The 16187-nt window shown below is 42.6% G+C and overlaps 1 protein-coding gene across 3 annotated transcripts in view; it reads right to left on the minus strand.

Moving 5' to 3' along the window:
* MORN3 (MORN repeat containing 3) overlaps positions 1 to 16187 on the minus strand; it is a 76107-nt gene that overhangs the window by 15797 nt on the left and 44123 nt on the right. Inside the window, exons 6-7 of one of the 3 annotated variants that reach the window (XM_077293019.1) lie at positions 13645 to 13730; positions 10363 to 12071 (exon numbers count right to left, since the gene is read on the minus strand). The exons of the other annotated variants lie outside the window; for them this stretch is intronic. Of the exons in view, the coding sequence (XP_077149134.1) occupies positions 13698 to 13730 (33 nt within the window). The 3' untranslated portion in view covers positions 10363 to 12071; positions 13645 to 13697. Of the gene's footprint in view, positions 1 to 10362; positions 12072 to 13644; positions 13731 to 16187 lie in introns of those variants that run through there. 3 annotated transcript variants of the gene reach the window in all.

Consider the following 16187-nt stretch of genomic DNA (forward strand, 5'->3'; position numbering starts at 1 on the left):
ACGCTCGAGTTCATATGAGGACATCCAGCAGAGGGCGCATCACCGCAACTCAAGGTAACTACAGGTCATCCTGCTTTCCTTTCAGTACCCGGGGGTTTACAGGCACGAGCGAGTGCTTTAGCACAGCTCCTGGCTGTAAAATGATTTAACCCCTTCAGATGGATTTACTTCATGGGACGTGACGGATCATCTGAAGGTATGTATATTGTTGGTTTATTATTTTTCAGAGCGAGGGTCTTCAGGTGGATTGAGAGAGCAATAAAATATTAAAACAACCTGTGTGTTTATTTCATTAAAATACTTTGTAATAATGTGGTTTTTTAACCCTTTCATACAATTGGATTAATAATGGATAGGTGTCATAATTGACGCCTCTCCATTATTAATCTGGCTTAATGTCACCTTACAATAGCAAGGTGGCATTAACCCTTCATTACCCCATATCCCACCGCTACACGGGAGTGGGAAGAGAGTGGCCAAGTGCCAGAATAGGCGCATCTTCCAGATGTGCCTTTTCTGGGGTGGCTGGGGGCAGATGTTTGTAGCCAGGGGGGGCCAATAACCATGGACCCTCTCTAGGCTATTAATATCTGCCCTCAGTCACTGGCTTTACCACTCTGGCGGAGAAAATTGCGCGGGAGCCCACGCCAATTTTTTTCCGCCATTTAACCCTTTATTTTAGCAGCTACAGCAACCAAATTTTGCACATACACACTACTAACATTAGTAGTGTGGAATATGCAAAAAAAAAAGGGGGATATGACTTGGTTTACTGTACGTAAACCATGTCTCATATCCTGTCGGGTTTGGGAAGGAGAAATGAAAAGCCGGCAATTGAATTACCGGCTTTTCACATATATCGCGCTGAATTAAATATAAATACAGAATATATATATATATATATATATATATATATATATATATGTCTCAATGACATATATACTGTATATATGTTTTAACGAACATTTGAGCACATAAATCCATTAGATGTCGGTTTTGCAAGCCTGCGAGAAAATATCGCAGTACGGATGCCATACGGATTACATACAGAGGATGCCATGCGCAAAATACGCTGACACACCCTGCCTATGGATGACATACGGATCACTATTTTGGGGACTTTTCTGCGTATTACGGCTGTAAAAAACGGACCGTATTTACATATGCTGAGTGTGAGGCCGGCCTAACACTGATTATATCATCATTTTAATCAGTATAACAGCGCCAACCTGACAATGTCTGTAGTTTACTGAGCACAATCCTGCTGACACATTCAATTTAAAGCGATTCAGTCACTGTAGCAATCATGGTAAAATAGGAAGTAAATTAATAACAAAAAATGTAAGTGCCCTCACAAAGACTGAGGCTATTTTCAGTCCAGTTAAAAATTTCACCCACCGAGCATGGGGCACAGTACCACTACAGAAGCAGCTTACACATTTAACCCACAGGGCATGGGGCACAATAGCCCTAGAGCTCCAAAATATCTGCTCCAGTAGCATGTTACAAATTCTTGTAGTACGATCTTGGATCGAGTTGGCGGTCGGCAGCGAGAATTTCTAACAGCAGTCCAGTTAAAAATTGCACCCACAGAGCATGTTTTCACAGTTAGGCCATGTGCACACGTTCAGGATTTTTCGCGTTTTTTTCGCTATAAAAACGCAAAAAAAACGCTAACCTATGCCTCCTATTATTTACAGTGTATTCCGCATTTTTTGTGCAAATGTTGCGATTTTTTCCGCAAAAAAATCGCATCGCGGAAAAAAAAGCAACATGTTCATTAAAAATGCGGAATTGCGGGGATTCCGCACACCTAGGAGTGCATTGATCTGCTTACTTCCCGCACGGGGCTGTGCCCACCATGCGGGAAGTAAGCAGATTATGTGCGGTTGGTACCCAGGGTGGAGGAGAGGAGACTCTCCTCCACGCACTGGGCACCATATAATTGGTCGAAAAAAAAGAAAATAAAAAATAGTCATATACTCACCTTCGATGTCCCCGGAGTGTTCCCGCCTCTCACCGCTGCATGCTGCCGCTTCTGTTCCTATAGATGGTGTGGTTCAGGACCTGCGGTGACGTCACTGTCTTGTGATTGGTCGCGTGACCGCTCATGTGACCGCTCGCGACCAATCACAAGCCGTGACGTCACCGAAGGCCCTGAACCACACCGGCATCTATAAGAACGGAGGCTGCAGAGGGTGAGTATAACCTTTTTTTTATTTTTAAACATTCTATCTTTTACTATAGATGCTGCATAGGCTGCATCTATAGTAAAAAGTTGGTCACACTTGCCAAACAGTATGTTTGACAAGTGTGACCAACCTGTCAGTCAGTTTTCCAAGCGATGCTACAGATCGCTTGGAAAACTTTAGCATTCTGCAAGCTAATTATGCTTGCAAAATGCTAAAAAAAACGCAAAAAAAAATGCGGATTTCTTGCAGAAAATTTCCGGTTTTCTTCAGGAAATTTCTGCAAGAAATCCGGACGTGTGCACATACCCTAATCCCACATAAGCTGATAACAAATTTGACACCCAAACAAAGGCCCACAGTACCCCCACAGGCAGAGTTAGAGTACACACATGATATACAATAACAAATTATATTGTGGTACCGTGTTAGCCAGAAAAATTGATGTGAATACTTTCCTGCCCAATGATGACAAAAGTATTCTCGGAGTGATACCTTTATTGGCTAGCCAAAAAATAAAATGCTTGCAAGCTTTCAGAGCACAAAGGCTCCTTCAGGCAAAATTACAAATAGATTGATAAGAAAAAAGCACAACATTTAAGGAATACTACATTAGGACATTTGTTCAGGGGGTGGGAAATGTGATGAGTCCATAGATAAGCCAAGGAAATCAAATTAGGCTACGTTCACATTTGCGTTGTGCGCCGCAGCGTTGGCGCCACAACGCAAACAAAAACGCATGCACAACGCTGCGTTTTGCGCCGCATGCGTCCTTTTTTTCATTGATTTTTGACGCAGCAAAAATGCAACTTGCTGCGTCCTCTGCGCCCAGACGCGGGCGCCGCAGGGACGCATGCGGCGCAAAACGGAAGTGCGACGCATGTCCATGCGCCCCCATGTTAAATATAGGGGCGCATGACGCATGCGGCGACGCTGCGGCGCACACCGCAAATGTGAACAGTAGCCTTAGGCATTTTCTTACAAATGGAGAGGCAGTGGGAATAATGTTCTTAGTTATCTGGAGTCTGTCTGGTGGAGGTGTGAATTGTATCCATGTAGTGACTCATAAATCCAGGTGTTAAATTGAGTCCTAAGGTACCGTCACACTCAGCGACGCTGCAGCGATATAGACAACGAGCCGATCGCTGCAGCGTCGCTGTTTAGGTCGCTGGGGAGCTGTCACACAGACAGCTCTCTCCTGCGACCAACGATCAGGGGAACGAGTTCGGCATCGTTGAAAAAACACTATACTCACATTCTGATCACGTCCCCCGGCGTCCACAGGGTTACGCGCTGCTGCTCAGAGCTTCCTGCACTGAATGTTTCACACAAACCGATCCAGCGATGACAGTGGGTGATCAGCGACTAAATAAAGTTCTGGATTTCTAGCTCCGACCAGCGATATCACAGCGGGATCCAGATCGCTGCTGCGTGTCAAACACAAAGAGATCGCTATCCAGGACGCTGCAACGTCACGGATCATCGTCGTTCTCGCTGCAAAGTCGCTTAGTGTGAAGGTACCTCTAGTGTCAAAGAATTTCAACATCTGCATTCGTTTGAATTCCCAAATATTTCTTTCCCTGTGGTCCTTAAAATTACCTTTTAGTATTAAGACTTTTAAATCTGTCATACTGTGTCCAAGTCCAGAGAAATGTTTTCCCACAGGCGTGTCCATTTCATTCCTGATAGTGTGTCTGTGTAGATTCATCCTAGTTTGTAGTCTTTGCATGGTTTTCCCAATGTAGATACTTCCAGGGCACCTTGTACATTGTCATGTACACCATGTTGGAGGATGTACATGAAAAGGAACCCTTGACCTTATAGTCCTGATTTGTGTTTGGTACGCAGACTATATTTGTTGGTAATATGTGGGTACAAGTTTTGCATTTTTTATTGCTACATGGGAATGTGCCCGTCACTGATGGTGATGAGAGGACACTTCTGACCAGGAGATTCCTTAAGTTAGGAGGCTGTTTATAGGAGAGAAGTGGTTGTTCTGGCAATATTTCTTTCAATTTGTGGTCTCTGTGGAATATGGAGTACACACAGTGTTTTTGTAAAACTATGCACACACAAAACCTAATATTGTCCTTCACTACAGATGAGTACTATTCCTACGCTAAGCAGAGTAGAAATAAAAAATATGAATTTTGAACCAGGAGGAACAAGTCCAAGTGGAGAAGGAGGTGAACATGGCAGTACAGGTCCTTCTCAAAAAATTAGCATATAGTGTTAAATTTCATTATTTACCATAATGTAATGATTACAATTAAACTTTCATATATTATAGATTCATTATCCACCAACTGAAATTTGTCAGGTCTTTTATTGTTTTAATACTGATGATTTTGGCCTACAACTCCTGATAACCCAAAAAACCTGTCTCAATAAATTAGCATATTTCACCCGTCCAATCAAATAAAAGTGTTTTTTAATAACAAACAAAAAAACCATCAAATAATAATGTTCAGTTATGCACTCAATACTTTGTCGGGAATCCTTTGGCAGAAATCACTGCTTCAATGCGGCGTGGCATGGAGGCAATCAGCCTGTGACACTGCTGAGATGTTATGGAGGCCCAGGATGCTTCAATAGCGGCCTTAAGCTCATCCAGAGTGTTGGGTCTTGTGTCTCTCAACTTTCTCTTCACAATATCCCACAGATTCTCTATGGGGTTCAGGTCAGGAGAGTTGGCAGGCCAATTGAGCACAGTAATACCATGGTCAGTAAACCATTTACCAGTGGTTTTGGCACTGTGAGCAGGTGCCAGGTCGTGCTGAAAAATGAAATCTTCATCTCCATAAAGCATTTCAGCCGATGGAAGCATGAAGTGCTCCAAAATCTCCTGATAGCTAGCTGCATTGACCCTGCCCTTGATGAAACACAGTGGACCAACACCAGCAGCTGACATGGCACCCCACACCATCACTGACTGTGGGTACTTGACACTGGACTTCAGGCATTTTGGCATTTCCTTCTCCCCAGTCTTCCTCCAGACTCTGGCACCTTGATTTCCGAATGACATGCTTTCATCAGAAAAAAGTACTTGGGACCACTTAGCAACAGTCCAGTGCTGCTTCTCTGTAGCCCAGGTCAGGCGCTTCTGCCGCTGTTTATGGTTCAAAAGTGGCTTTACCTGGGGAATGCGGCACCTGTAGCCCATTTCCTGCACACGCCTTTCCACACCAGACTCAGTCCACTGCTTCCTCAGGTTCCCCAAGGTCTGGAATCGGTCCTTCTCCACAATCTTCCTCAGGGTCTGGTCACCTCTTCTCGTTGTACAGCGTTTTCTGCCACATTGTTTCCTTCCAACAGACTTACCATTGAGGTGCCTTGATACAGCACTCTGGGAACAGCCTATTTGTTGAGAAATTTCTTTCTGGGTCTTACCCTCTTGCTTGAGGGTGTCAATGATGGCCTTCTTGACATCTGTCAGGTCGCTAGTCTTACCCATGATGGGGGTTTTGAGTAATGAACCAGGCAGGGAGTTTTTAAAAGCCTCAGGTATCTTTTGCATGTGTTTAGAGTTAATTAGTTGATTCAGAAGATTAGGGTAATAGGTCATTTAGAGAACCTTTTCTTGATATGCTAATTTATTGAGACAGGTTTTTTGGGTTATCAGGAGTTGTAGGCCAAAATCATCAGTATTAAAACAATAAAAGACCTGACAAATTTCAGTTGGTGGATAATGAATCTATAATATATGAAAGTTTAATTGTAATCATTACATTATGGTAAATAATGAAATTTAACACTATACGCTAATTTTTTGAGAAGGACCTGTATAGGTGAAAGAGGCAGGGCAGCACAGTGGCTCAGTGGTTAGCACTGCTGCTTTGCAGCACTGGGGTTCTGGAGTAAATTCAAAGAAGTTTGTATTTTCTCCTATTTGCATGGGTTTCCTTCAGGTAATCCGGTTTCCTCTCACACTCCAAAAACATAGTGATAGGGAAATTAGCTTGTGAACCCTAATGGGGACGTAAATAATGGCTTTATATAAGTGAGTAAAATAAATAAAGAGTCAAGGGAGTAGTAATCCAACACTGTTTTCATTGTAATTTTTTTTTTCTTCTTTTTTATTAAATGTAACTGACTTGAAACAACCTACAATTTACAAAACTAAAACTAGCTATGTAGAACCATGAGGTGTAGGTTCAAGTGGAGGAAAATGTGGACTTGTTGGCATGGGTGGAAGAGGCAAGGGAGAAGTAATCAAACACTTTATTTTGACTTCAAAGAAATAGAATGAGCCCAAAATAAAATAAAAAGCTACAACCAGGGGGTAGAGGTCTAACTGGTAGAGGATGTGGATGTCGTGATGTAGGTAGAAGAGGCGGAGGAGGAGGTAGCTAACACAGCTTTTTTTTTTTTTTTTTATTTAGAGAGGAGACCCCAAATTAAATGAATGGCAAATAGAGTTGAAGACTGGCTGGGTGCAGCAGTTTTAGTTGTCTAGTCATCCAAAGGTGCGACAAGTGCTATGTGATCTACACCTGGTTCATTTTAAGGAATGTTACCTTTACCACGTTAGATATGGCCAAGGGGATGTGCCTCTCTGTGATAACACCCCCTGCTATGCTAAACAAACGTTCTAACAATACACTGGCCACAGGACAGGCCAGTACCCCAAGACATAAAGGGCAAGCTCTGGCCATGTGTCCAATTTGGAGACCCAGGAGGTAAATGGGCCAGACCCATCTGTTAGTACGTGGAGACGTGTGGACAGGTAGTCTTCCACTATGTTGTTATAACGTTGCCTACTGCTAATACAAACCATATCAGATGGTGTTCGATATTGTGGCGTCCTCATAAAGTTTTGTCACATTTCGGCCATGCTAACTCTGTCTTCCGAGGTGCTGGCGGTGCCCCAGCTGCGTTCAAAACTTCCTCTGCCTTGTTGTTCCACTGAGCCCCCACCCCCCCACCCCTTTGTCAGGTGGGAAAGTCATTAGTAGTTTTTCCACCAGTGTGTGCTTGTATTCAAACATTTTGCGATCCCTCTCCAGTGACGGAAGTAATAATGGTACGTTGTCCTTGTAGTGCATTGGAAATAATACAGGCATCTCGGCAGTCATTCTGCAGGCGCTGCAGCATATATTGTCTCATTTGTGTCAGGCTGCCCAGAGACAACAACCACAAGCTGTCCTCGGTTGGAAGTATATCGTCTGGGTACTCTGTATCCTCCCCAGCCACGTTCCAGTGATGGCCATGAGCTGATCTGAGTGCTGCTATGCTGTGAACACAGTTGTTCCTCTTCCCCTGCCTCCTCATCATCCTCCTAAACTGTCCCCTGGCTCTATAGTTGGCTATTTGGCCCATGTTGGGACAGTAATCCACCCTCAGAGCCATGCGACAGACCTGATAACAATGTGAATTGGCTCTGTTCCTCTTCCTGCTTGTCTTCCTCTTGTGCCACCACCTCATCCATCATGACCTAAAATGTTTTTCTTTTACCAGCAGGCATATAAGTGATGTAGTAACGCTGATGATGGTGTCATCAGTGCTGGCCATACTGGTGGAATATTCGAAGGTGCGGTGGCAGTAGCAGCCGACGTACTTGCTAATGGCTGTGCCCGGTATTCCTTTGAACCCTGCTTCCTCTTTTGCTGTGCTGCTGTGGCCACCTCCTCTTCCTCCAAACTGCGCACGGCACAAGCATGGACTCCACTCTATGTGGGGTCATCATCCCACTGGAACATCTTCCACTGACTCCTCAGTCATGCCTTCCTTGCCAGTCTGCACACTGCAGTTGGCAACTGAGATTCGTCATCATCTGACATGCTGAGATGGTCTACTGACCGCGTCCACCAGCCAGCCAGCGTAACCATCCTTTAACCTAATAAGTGGTTGGGCATCAGTGCACTCAGTTTCTTCCACTTCTGTAGAAGGGGCAGATGGATGGGCCATAGAACCCCAGCCAGAAAAATCATCAAAAAGCAAAAGAGACTCCTTTGTGAACTGGGGCTCAGATTGCTTGGCTGACTTGTAAGGGATTGAGGTTGAAGCCGGACAACCATGGTCCTCAGGAGTCAACTATGTACAGTTAGGTCCATATATATTTGGACAGAGATAACATTTTTCTTATTTTGGTTATAGACATTACCACAATGAATTTTAAACAAAACAATTCAGATGCAGTTGAAGTTCAGACTTTCAGCTTTCATTTTAGGGTATCCACATTAAAATTGGATGAAGGGTTTAGAAGTTTCAGCTTCTTAACATGTGCCACCCTGTTTTTAAAGGGACCAAAAGTAATTGGACAGATTCAATAATTTTAAATAAAATGTTCATTTTTAGCATTTGGTTGAAAATCCTTTGTTGCCAATGACTGCCTGAAGTCTTGACCTCATGGACATCACCAGACGCTGTGTTTCCTCCTTTTTGATGCTCTGCCAGGCCTTCACTGCAGTGGTTTTCAGCTGCTGTTTGTTTGTGGGCCTTTCTGTCTGAAGTTTAGTCTTTAACAAGTGAAATGCATGCTCAATTGGGTTGAGATCAGGTGACTGACTTGGCCATTCAGGAATATTCCACTTCTTTGCTTTAATAAACTCCTGGGTTTCTTTGGCTTTATGTTTTGGGTCATTGTCCATCTCTAGTATGAAACGACGACCAATCAGTTTGGCTGCATTTGGCTGGATCTGAGCACACAGTATGGCTCTGAATACCTCAGAATTCATTCGGCTGCTTTTGTCCTGTGTCACATCATCAATAAACACTAGTGACCCAGTGCCACTGGCAGCCATGCATGCCCAAGCCATCACACTGCCTCCACCGTGTTTTACAGATGATGTGGTATGCTTTTGGATCATGAGCTGTACCACGCCTTCGCCATACTTTTCTCTTTCCATCATTCTGGTAGAGGTTGATCTTGGTTTCATCTGTCCAAAAAATGTTCTTCCAGAACTGTGCTGGCTTTTTTAGATGTTTTTTAGCAAATTCCAGTCTAGCCTTTTTATTCTTGATGCTTATGATTGGCTTGCACCGTGCAGTGAACCCTCTGTATTTACTTTCATGCAGTCTTCTCTTTATGGTAGATTTGGATATTGATACGCCGACCTCCTGGAGAGTGTTGTTCACTTGGTTGGCTGTTGTGAAGGGGTTTCTCTTCACCATGGAGATTATTCTGCGATCATCCACCACTGTTGTCTTCCGTGGGCGCCCAGGTCTTTTTGCATTGATGAGTTCACCAGTGCTTTCTTTCTTTCTCAGGATGTACCAAACTGTATATTTTGCCACTCCTAATATTGTAGCAATTTCTCGGATGGGTTTTTTCTGTTTTCGCAGCTTAAGGATGGCTTGTTTCACCTGCATGGAGAGCTCCTTTGACCGCATGTTTACTTCACAGCAAAACCTTCCAAATGCAAGCACCACACTTCAAATCAACTCCAGACCTTTTATCTGCTTAATTGAGAATGACATAACGAAGGGATTACCCACACCTGTCCATGAAATAGCCTTGGAGTCAATTGTCCAATTACTTTTGGTCCCTTTAAAAACAGGGTGGCACATGTTAAGGAGCTGAAACTCCTAAACCCTTCATCCAATTTTAATGTGGATACCCTCAAATGAAAGTCTGAACTTCAACTGCATCTGAATTGTTTTGTTTAAAATTCATTGTGGTAATGTCTATAACCAAAATAAGAAAAATGTTGTCTCTGTCCAAATATATATGGACCTAACTGTACATTCTGCGCTGGAACAGGTGGAAGATAATGCAAAGGAACTGGAACCACTCTCAGCCATCCAATCTGACACCTTTTCAACAACTTGTGGTCTCACCATTCGGGCAGCAGTATTCAGGCCTACGAAAGGACGCATAACATCCTGTTGCTTGCGTGCACCAGAGGAAGGTGTTGCATTTGGGTATGTAGCAGGTACAGAATGATCACATCCTCTCCTTGCATCAGTTACACCACCATCAGCAGCTACACGAGCACCACCACGGCCACGTACCTTATTTGATGCTCTCCTCATTTTTGGAAGTTGATTTTCTAAACACTACTCGCAAAGAGTCGGTGGAAGAGTTAATTTTATTTATCTGTAACAGTACTAGAAAAAAACCAAGCAGTCCTGAAAAATTATTTATTTGGCCTAGAAATGGCAACTACATGGCTGATGCCAATTATTAATTTCCCAGACTAATAAAAAACACACACCAGTCCAGAAAAAATATTTTTGGAGGATAGAAATGGCAATGAGACGGCTGATACCAATTATTTATTTCTCAGACTATTAAAAAACAAACACCAGTACAGAGGAATTGTTTTTTGGTCTCTAGAAATGTCAATCAGATGGCTGGTATATATACTGAAAAACACAAAGCGGTCCTGAAAATTTGCTTATTTGGCCTACTAATGGCAATGTGCGACTTTAAGGGCAGTACTCCCACAGGCAGGGGGGGGGGGTACAGAGAACACACAGCAACTTACAGGATAGTACTCCCACAGGTGAGGAGTGCAAAGTACACACAGCAGATTATGGGGCAGTACTCCCACAGGTGGGGGGGGGGGGTACAGAGAACACACAGCAACTTACAGGATAGTACTTCCACAGGTGAGGGGTGCAAAGTACACACAGCAGATTAAAGGACAGTACTCCCACAGGCAGGAGATGCAGAGTACACACAACAGCTTTTAGCACAGTAATGCCACAGATATGGGTTGCAGAGTGCTAACACATAGCGTTTTTTTTGCAGAGTGCGCAGTCATGATCTGTCCCTCATTCCAGCTGCATCTTATCCCTACACTCATGAGAGCACAATGGTGGCGGCACTCGTGATCCAGCCGTTATACAGGCCAATCACAGTCATGCCATTTATTAGCTCTGGAAGTGCCCACAGTCTAAAAGCTTGTTGACTGGCTGTGCTGCAGCCTTTCAACAAGCTTTATTAGACTATCAAACCCAAACAGTAAAAAGCACATACAGTAAAAACTCTGGGTTCAGAACCGGATACAGCTGTCCTGTACAACCCTGAACTTTACAGTTCGGGTTCACTCATCCCTATTGCCTGGTTAAAAACTGATCTCTGCTTATGCGAGGATCTCAGCAGCCCTGCCTCAGACAATGGCATGATGGTGCAGCTGTGGGCATGGAGATAAATTTGACTTTGACAAATATCAAAATCGCGCAGCATGCTGATGGCAAATTAATAGAGTAATTAGATTAATTGCTTGCCCTACTTACCACTAATTGGGACATTTGACTAATTTGTAACTAAACTATATAAAGTTATGTGCACACTCTTAATTTTTTTTTAGGATTCAGGGGTTTACTTGTCAAGTTTGAAAATTGTGCTGTGCATGTGAATCTTCTCGTGAGGTAATGTCCGGTCGGCAGATAAGGGCTCAGTATGTTATCCCCCACGACCAACACTCTCCTTTTCTTCACCACAGTGCTTAATTTTCCCCCTTTCAAGAGGTTTCTGATTTCTTATTGGAGTGTTCTTTGTGGGCAAAGCACTTTTTTTATTTACATCTTCATAGATATCCTGAGTGAGAGCCTGGTAGCGGTTCTTCAGCTATATGGGTGCTAACTGCCTCCTCATCCTCCTGCTTCTTTGAGTCACGTGCTTCCAAATTTCTTCTGCATGTACATTGAAAGGTGGTCATGTTCCTGTGGCTTAGTGGGTTAAAGCAACTGTGTGTTGACCATGAGATTCTTACTTCGAATCTCAGGAGAGAGTATTATCCTAGTCCAGATAAATTACATCCTAGGGTACTAAAGAGGTAGCGGAGGAAGTTGCAGAACCACTAGTCAAAATCTTTGGAAATTCCTGGAGAACAGGAGAAGTTCCACAAGGTTGGAGAAGAGCAAGTGTTGTCCCTATCTTCAGAAAAGGAAAGAAGATGGAGCCAGGAAATTACAGGCCAGTGAGCCTTACTTCTATATCAGGAAAGATATTTGAACAAATTATTAAACAGTATGTATGCAAGTACTTGGATAAGAATACAGTAATTAACCAGAGCCAGTGTGGGTTTGTCGCAAACAAGTCATGCCAGACTATTCTTATTTCCTTCTATGATGGAATCACTGACTGGGTGGATCAGGGAAATGCGGTAGATATAGTATATCTCTACTTCAGCAATGCATTTGAAAAAGTATCTCATACTATCCTTATTGAAAAAATTACCAAGCATGGGATTTACAATGCTACGGTTAGGTGGATTCATAACTGGCTCAGTGATCATATTCAAAGAGTGGTAATAAATGGTTGCACATTCAATTGGAAGAGTGTTTCAAGTGGGGGTACCCAGTATTGTTTAACATTTTTATAAATAATCTTGATAAGGGAACTGAAGGTAAACTAATCAAATTTGCAGATGATGCATAGCTAGAAGGGATTTCTAACCCTAGAGAAGACAGAGAAAGGATTCAGAAGGATCTAGATAAGCTTTAACAATGGGCAGTGACTAATAGAATGGTTTTGACCAGGGAGAAATGCAAGATTCTACATTTGGAAAGAAAAAGGAAAATTACATCTACAGAATGGGAGGAATAAAACTAAGCAACAGCACGTGTGAAAAAGACTTGGGTATACTAATAGATCACTGACTGCACATGAGTCAACAGTGTGATGCAGCAGCAAAAAAGGCAAACACAGTTCTAGGATGTATTAAGAGAAGTATAGAGTCTATACCACGTGAAGTAATTATCCCCCTCTACTCCTCCCTGGTCAGGCCTCATCTGGAATACTGTGTCCTGTTCTGGGCACTACATTTTAAAAAACACATTGAAAAACTGGGGCAAGGTCAAGGAAGAGCTACCAGGATAGTGAGCGAACTGCAAAGTATGTTGTACGAGGAATGATTAAAGGGAACCTGTCACCCCCAAAATCAAAGATGAGCTAAGCCCACTGGCATCATGGTAGATAAGCCCCCGATGTATCCTGAAAGATGAGAAAAAGAGGTTAAAATATACTCACCTGGGGGGCGGTCTGGTCCGATGGGCGTCGCGGTCCGGGGCCTTCCATCTTCTTACGATGACGTCCTCTTCTTGTATTCACGCTGCGGCTCCGGCGCAGGCGTACTTTGTCTGCCCTGTTGAGGGCAGAGCAAAGTACTGCAGTGCGCAGGCCCCGGGAAAGGTCAGAGAGGCCCGACACCTGCGCACTGCAGTACTTTGCTCTGCCCTCAACAGGGCAGACAAAGTACGCCTGCGCCATAGCTGCAGCGTGAAGACAAGAAGAGGACGTCATCCTATCAAGATAGGAGGCCCCGGACCGGATCGCGACTCCCATTGGGCGCTGGACCGCCCCCTCAGGTGAGTATAATCTAACCTCTTTTTCTCATCTTTCGTGATACATCGGGGGCTTATCTACAGCATTACAGAATGCTGTAGATAAGCCCCTGATGCTGGTGGGCTTAGCTCATCTTCAATTTTGGGGGTGTCAGGTTCCCTTTAAAAGATCTGGAAATGTTAAACTTGCAAAAATGAAGGTTAAGAGGAGACTTAATACCTGTCTACAAATATCTGAAGAGATGTCACAGTGTAAAAGGATCATCCTTATTCTCACATGGAAACACGAGAAGCAATGGAATGAAACTAAAAGAGAGAAGATAGAGGTTAGATACACTACCGTTGAAAAGCTTAGGGTAACCCAAACAATTTTGTGTTTTCCATGATACTCATACTTTTATTAATCAAATGAGTTGCCAAATTAATTTAAAATCTAGTCCAGACATTGACAAGGTTAGAAAAAAAGGTTTTTATTTGAAATAATAATTTTCTCCTTCAAACTTTGATTTCATCAAAGAATGCTCCCTTTGCAGCAATTCCAGCATTGCAGACCTTTGGCATTCTAGCGGATAATTTGCTGTGATAATCTGGAGAAATTTCCCCCCATGCTTCCAGAAGCCCCTCTCACAAGTTAGTTTGGCTTGATGGGCACTTTTTGCGTACCATACGGTCAAGCTGCTCCCACAACAGCTCAATGGGGTTGAGATCTGATGACTGCGCTGGCCACTCCATTACAGATAGAATACCAGCTGCCTGCTTCTTCCCTAAATAGTTCTTGCATAATTTGGAAGTGTGCTTTGGGTCATTGTCCTGTTGTAGAATGAAATTGGCTCCAATCAAGCGCTGTCCACAGGGTATGGCATGGCATTGCAAAATGGAGTGATAGCCTTCCTTATTCAATATCCCTTTTACCTTGTACAAATCTCCCACTTTACCAGCACCAAAGCAACTATGCATGACAGATGGCGTCAGGAACTCTTCTAGCATCTTTTCAGTTCTGCGTCTCACAAATGTTCTGTGTGATCCAAACACCTCAAACTTGGATTCGTCTGTCCATAACACTTTTTTCCAATTTTCCTCTGTCCAATGTCTGTTGTTTTGCCCATATGAATCTTTTCCTTTTATTAGCCAGTCTCAGATATGGCTCTTTCTTTGCCACTCTGCCCTGAAGGCCAGCATCCCGGAGTCGCCTCTTCACTGTAGACGTTGACACTGGCGTTTGGCGTGTACTATTTAATGAAGCTGGCAGTTGAGGACCTGTGAGGCGTCGATTTCTCAAACTACAGACTCTAATGTACTTGTCTTGTTGCTCAGTTGTGCAGCGGGGCCTCCCACTTCTCTTTCTACTCTGGTTAGTGCCTGTTGTAGGAAATCTTCAGTTTCTTGGCAATTTCTCGCAGTTCACATGAAAGTTCTTTTTTTCTGGCCATTTTGAGAGTTTAATGGAACCAACAAATGTAATGCTCCAGATTCTCAACTAGCTCAAAGGAAGGTCAGGTTTATAGTTTCTCTAATCAGCCAACCTGTTTTCAGCTGTGCTAATACTTGCACAAGGGTATTCTAACCATCCATTAGTCTTCTTACACAGTTAACAAACACAAAGTACAGTAAGAATAGTGGAGTGATGATTGTTGTTGGAAATGGGCCTCTATACACCTATGAAGATATTGCATTACAAACCAGACTTTTGCAGCTAGAATAGTCATTTACCATATTAACAATGTATAGAGTGTATTTCTGAATCATTTAATGTTAGCTTCATTGGAGAAAAGAACTGTGCTTTTCTTTAAAAAATAAGGACATTTCTAAGTGACCCTAAACTTTTGAATAGTAGTGTATTAGAAAAAACTTTTTGACAGTGAGGGTGATCAATTAATGGAACAGGCTGCCACGAGAGGTAGCGAGCTCTCCTTCAATGGAAGTTTTCAGACAGAGGCTGGACATACATCTGTCTGAGCTGGTTTAGTGAATCCTGCATTGAGCAGGGGTTGGACAAGATGACCTTGGAGGTTTCTGCCAACTCTAACATTCAATAATTCTATGATTAATAAATAGCAAATAGCAGAACTGTGAATTTAGCTCTGGACGATAGTATGGTATTATTGATAAATTACTGAATTTTTCATATTTTTATGTAAATTATATCCTTTAACCAACTAGCTAAACTACAGGCACTTTGATCGAAATGATAGATTATCTTCAATTTAAAAAGATAAACGCCTCAATTTGTTTTGGTTTAAAAGGAAAAAAATATTTAACATTTGGATAAAGGCGAAAACACAGCCATGAGTTATATAACAGAAATGGTAAAAGATTGCACTGTGAAAAGGTTTCCATGCCTTTTTAACTATAAACACTTAAATGAACAAGAAAAAAAAGTTTATTCTCGATATAACCGCCTCGCTTTGTAATTCAGCCGATTTACCCTAAACTGATAATTGTTGTCTTGCACATATCTCTCATAAGTTGAAATCGCTGCAAAAAATGTTGGTGCTACTAATGGAATGGATAATAAATACAGCATTTTGACAATATTATCTGCATTGCAGAAAAATTGATCTATTTGTTTTACTTCACCTTGTTTTTTTGTGATTTTTTTTAAAGTTAATCTTCAAACTGCAGCGTTGTACATGCAGGCTGACCTGGAACATTTACCACCCTTAGGTCTCAGTTATGATTAAAACCAGCACCAACAAAATCAGAATTGAAAGTGTCCACATATCTAATGTATTAAGGGCATTTTTTTACTAACAGGGTACATAT

Source organism: Ranitomeya variabilis, chromosome 1 (assembly GCF_051348905.1).
Source record: "Ranitomeya variabilis isolate aRanVar5 chromosome 1, aRanVar5.hap1, whole genome shotgun sequence".
Classification (NCBI taxonomy): domain Eukaryota; kingdom Metazoa; phylum Chordata; class Amphibia; order Anura; family Dendrobatidae; genus Ranitomeya; species Ranitomeya variabilis.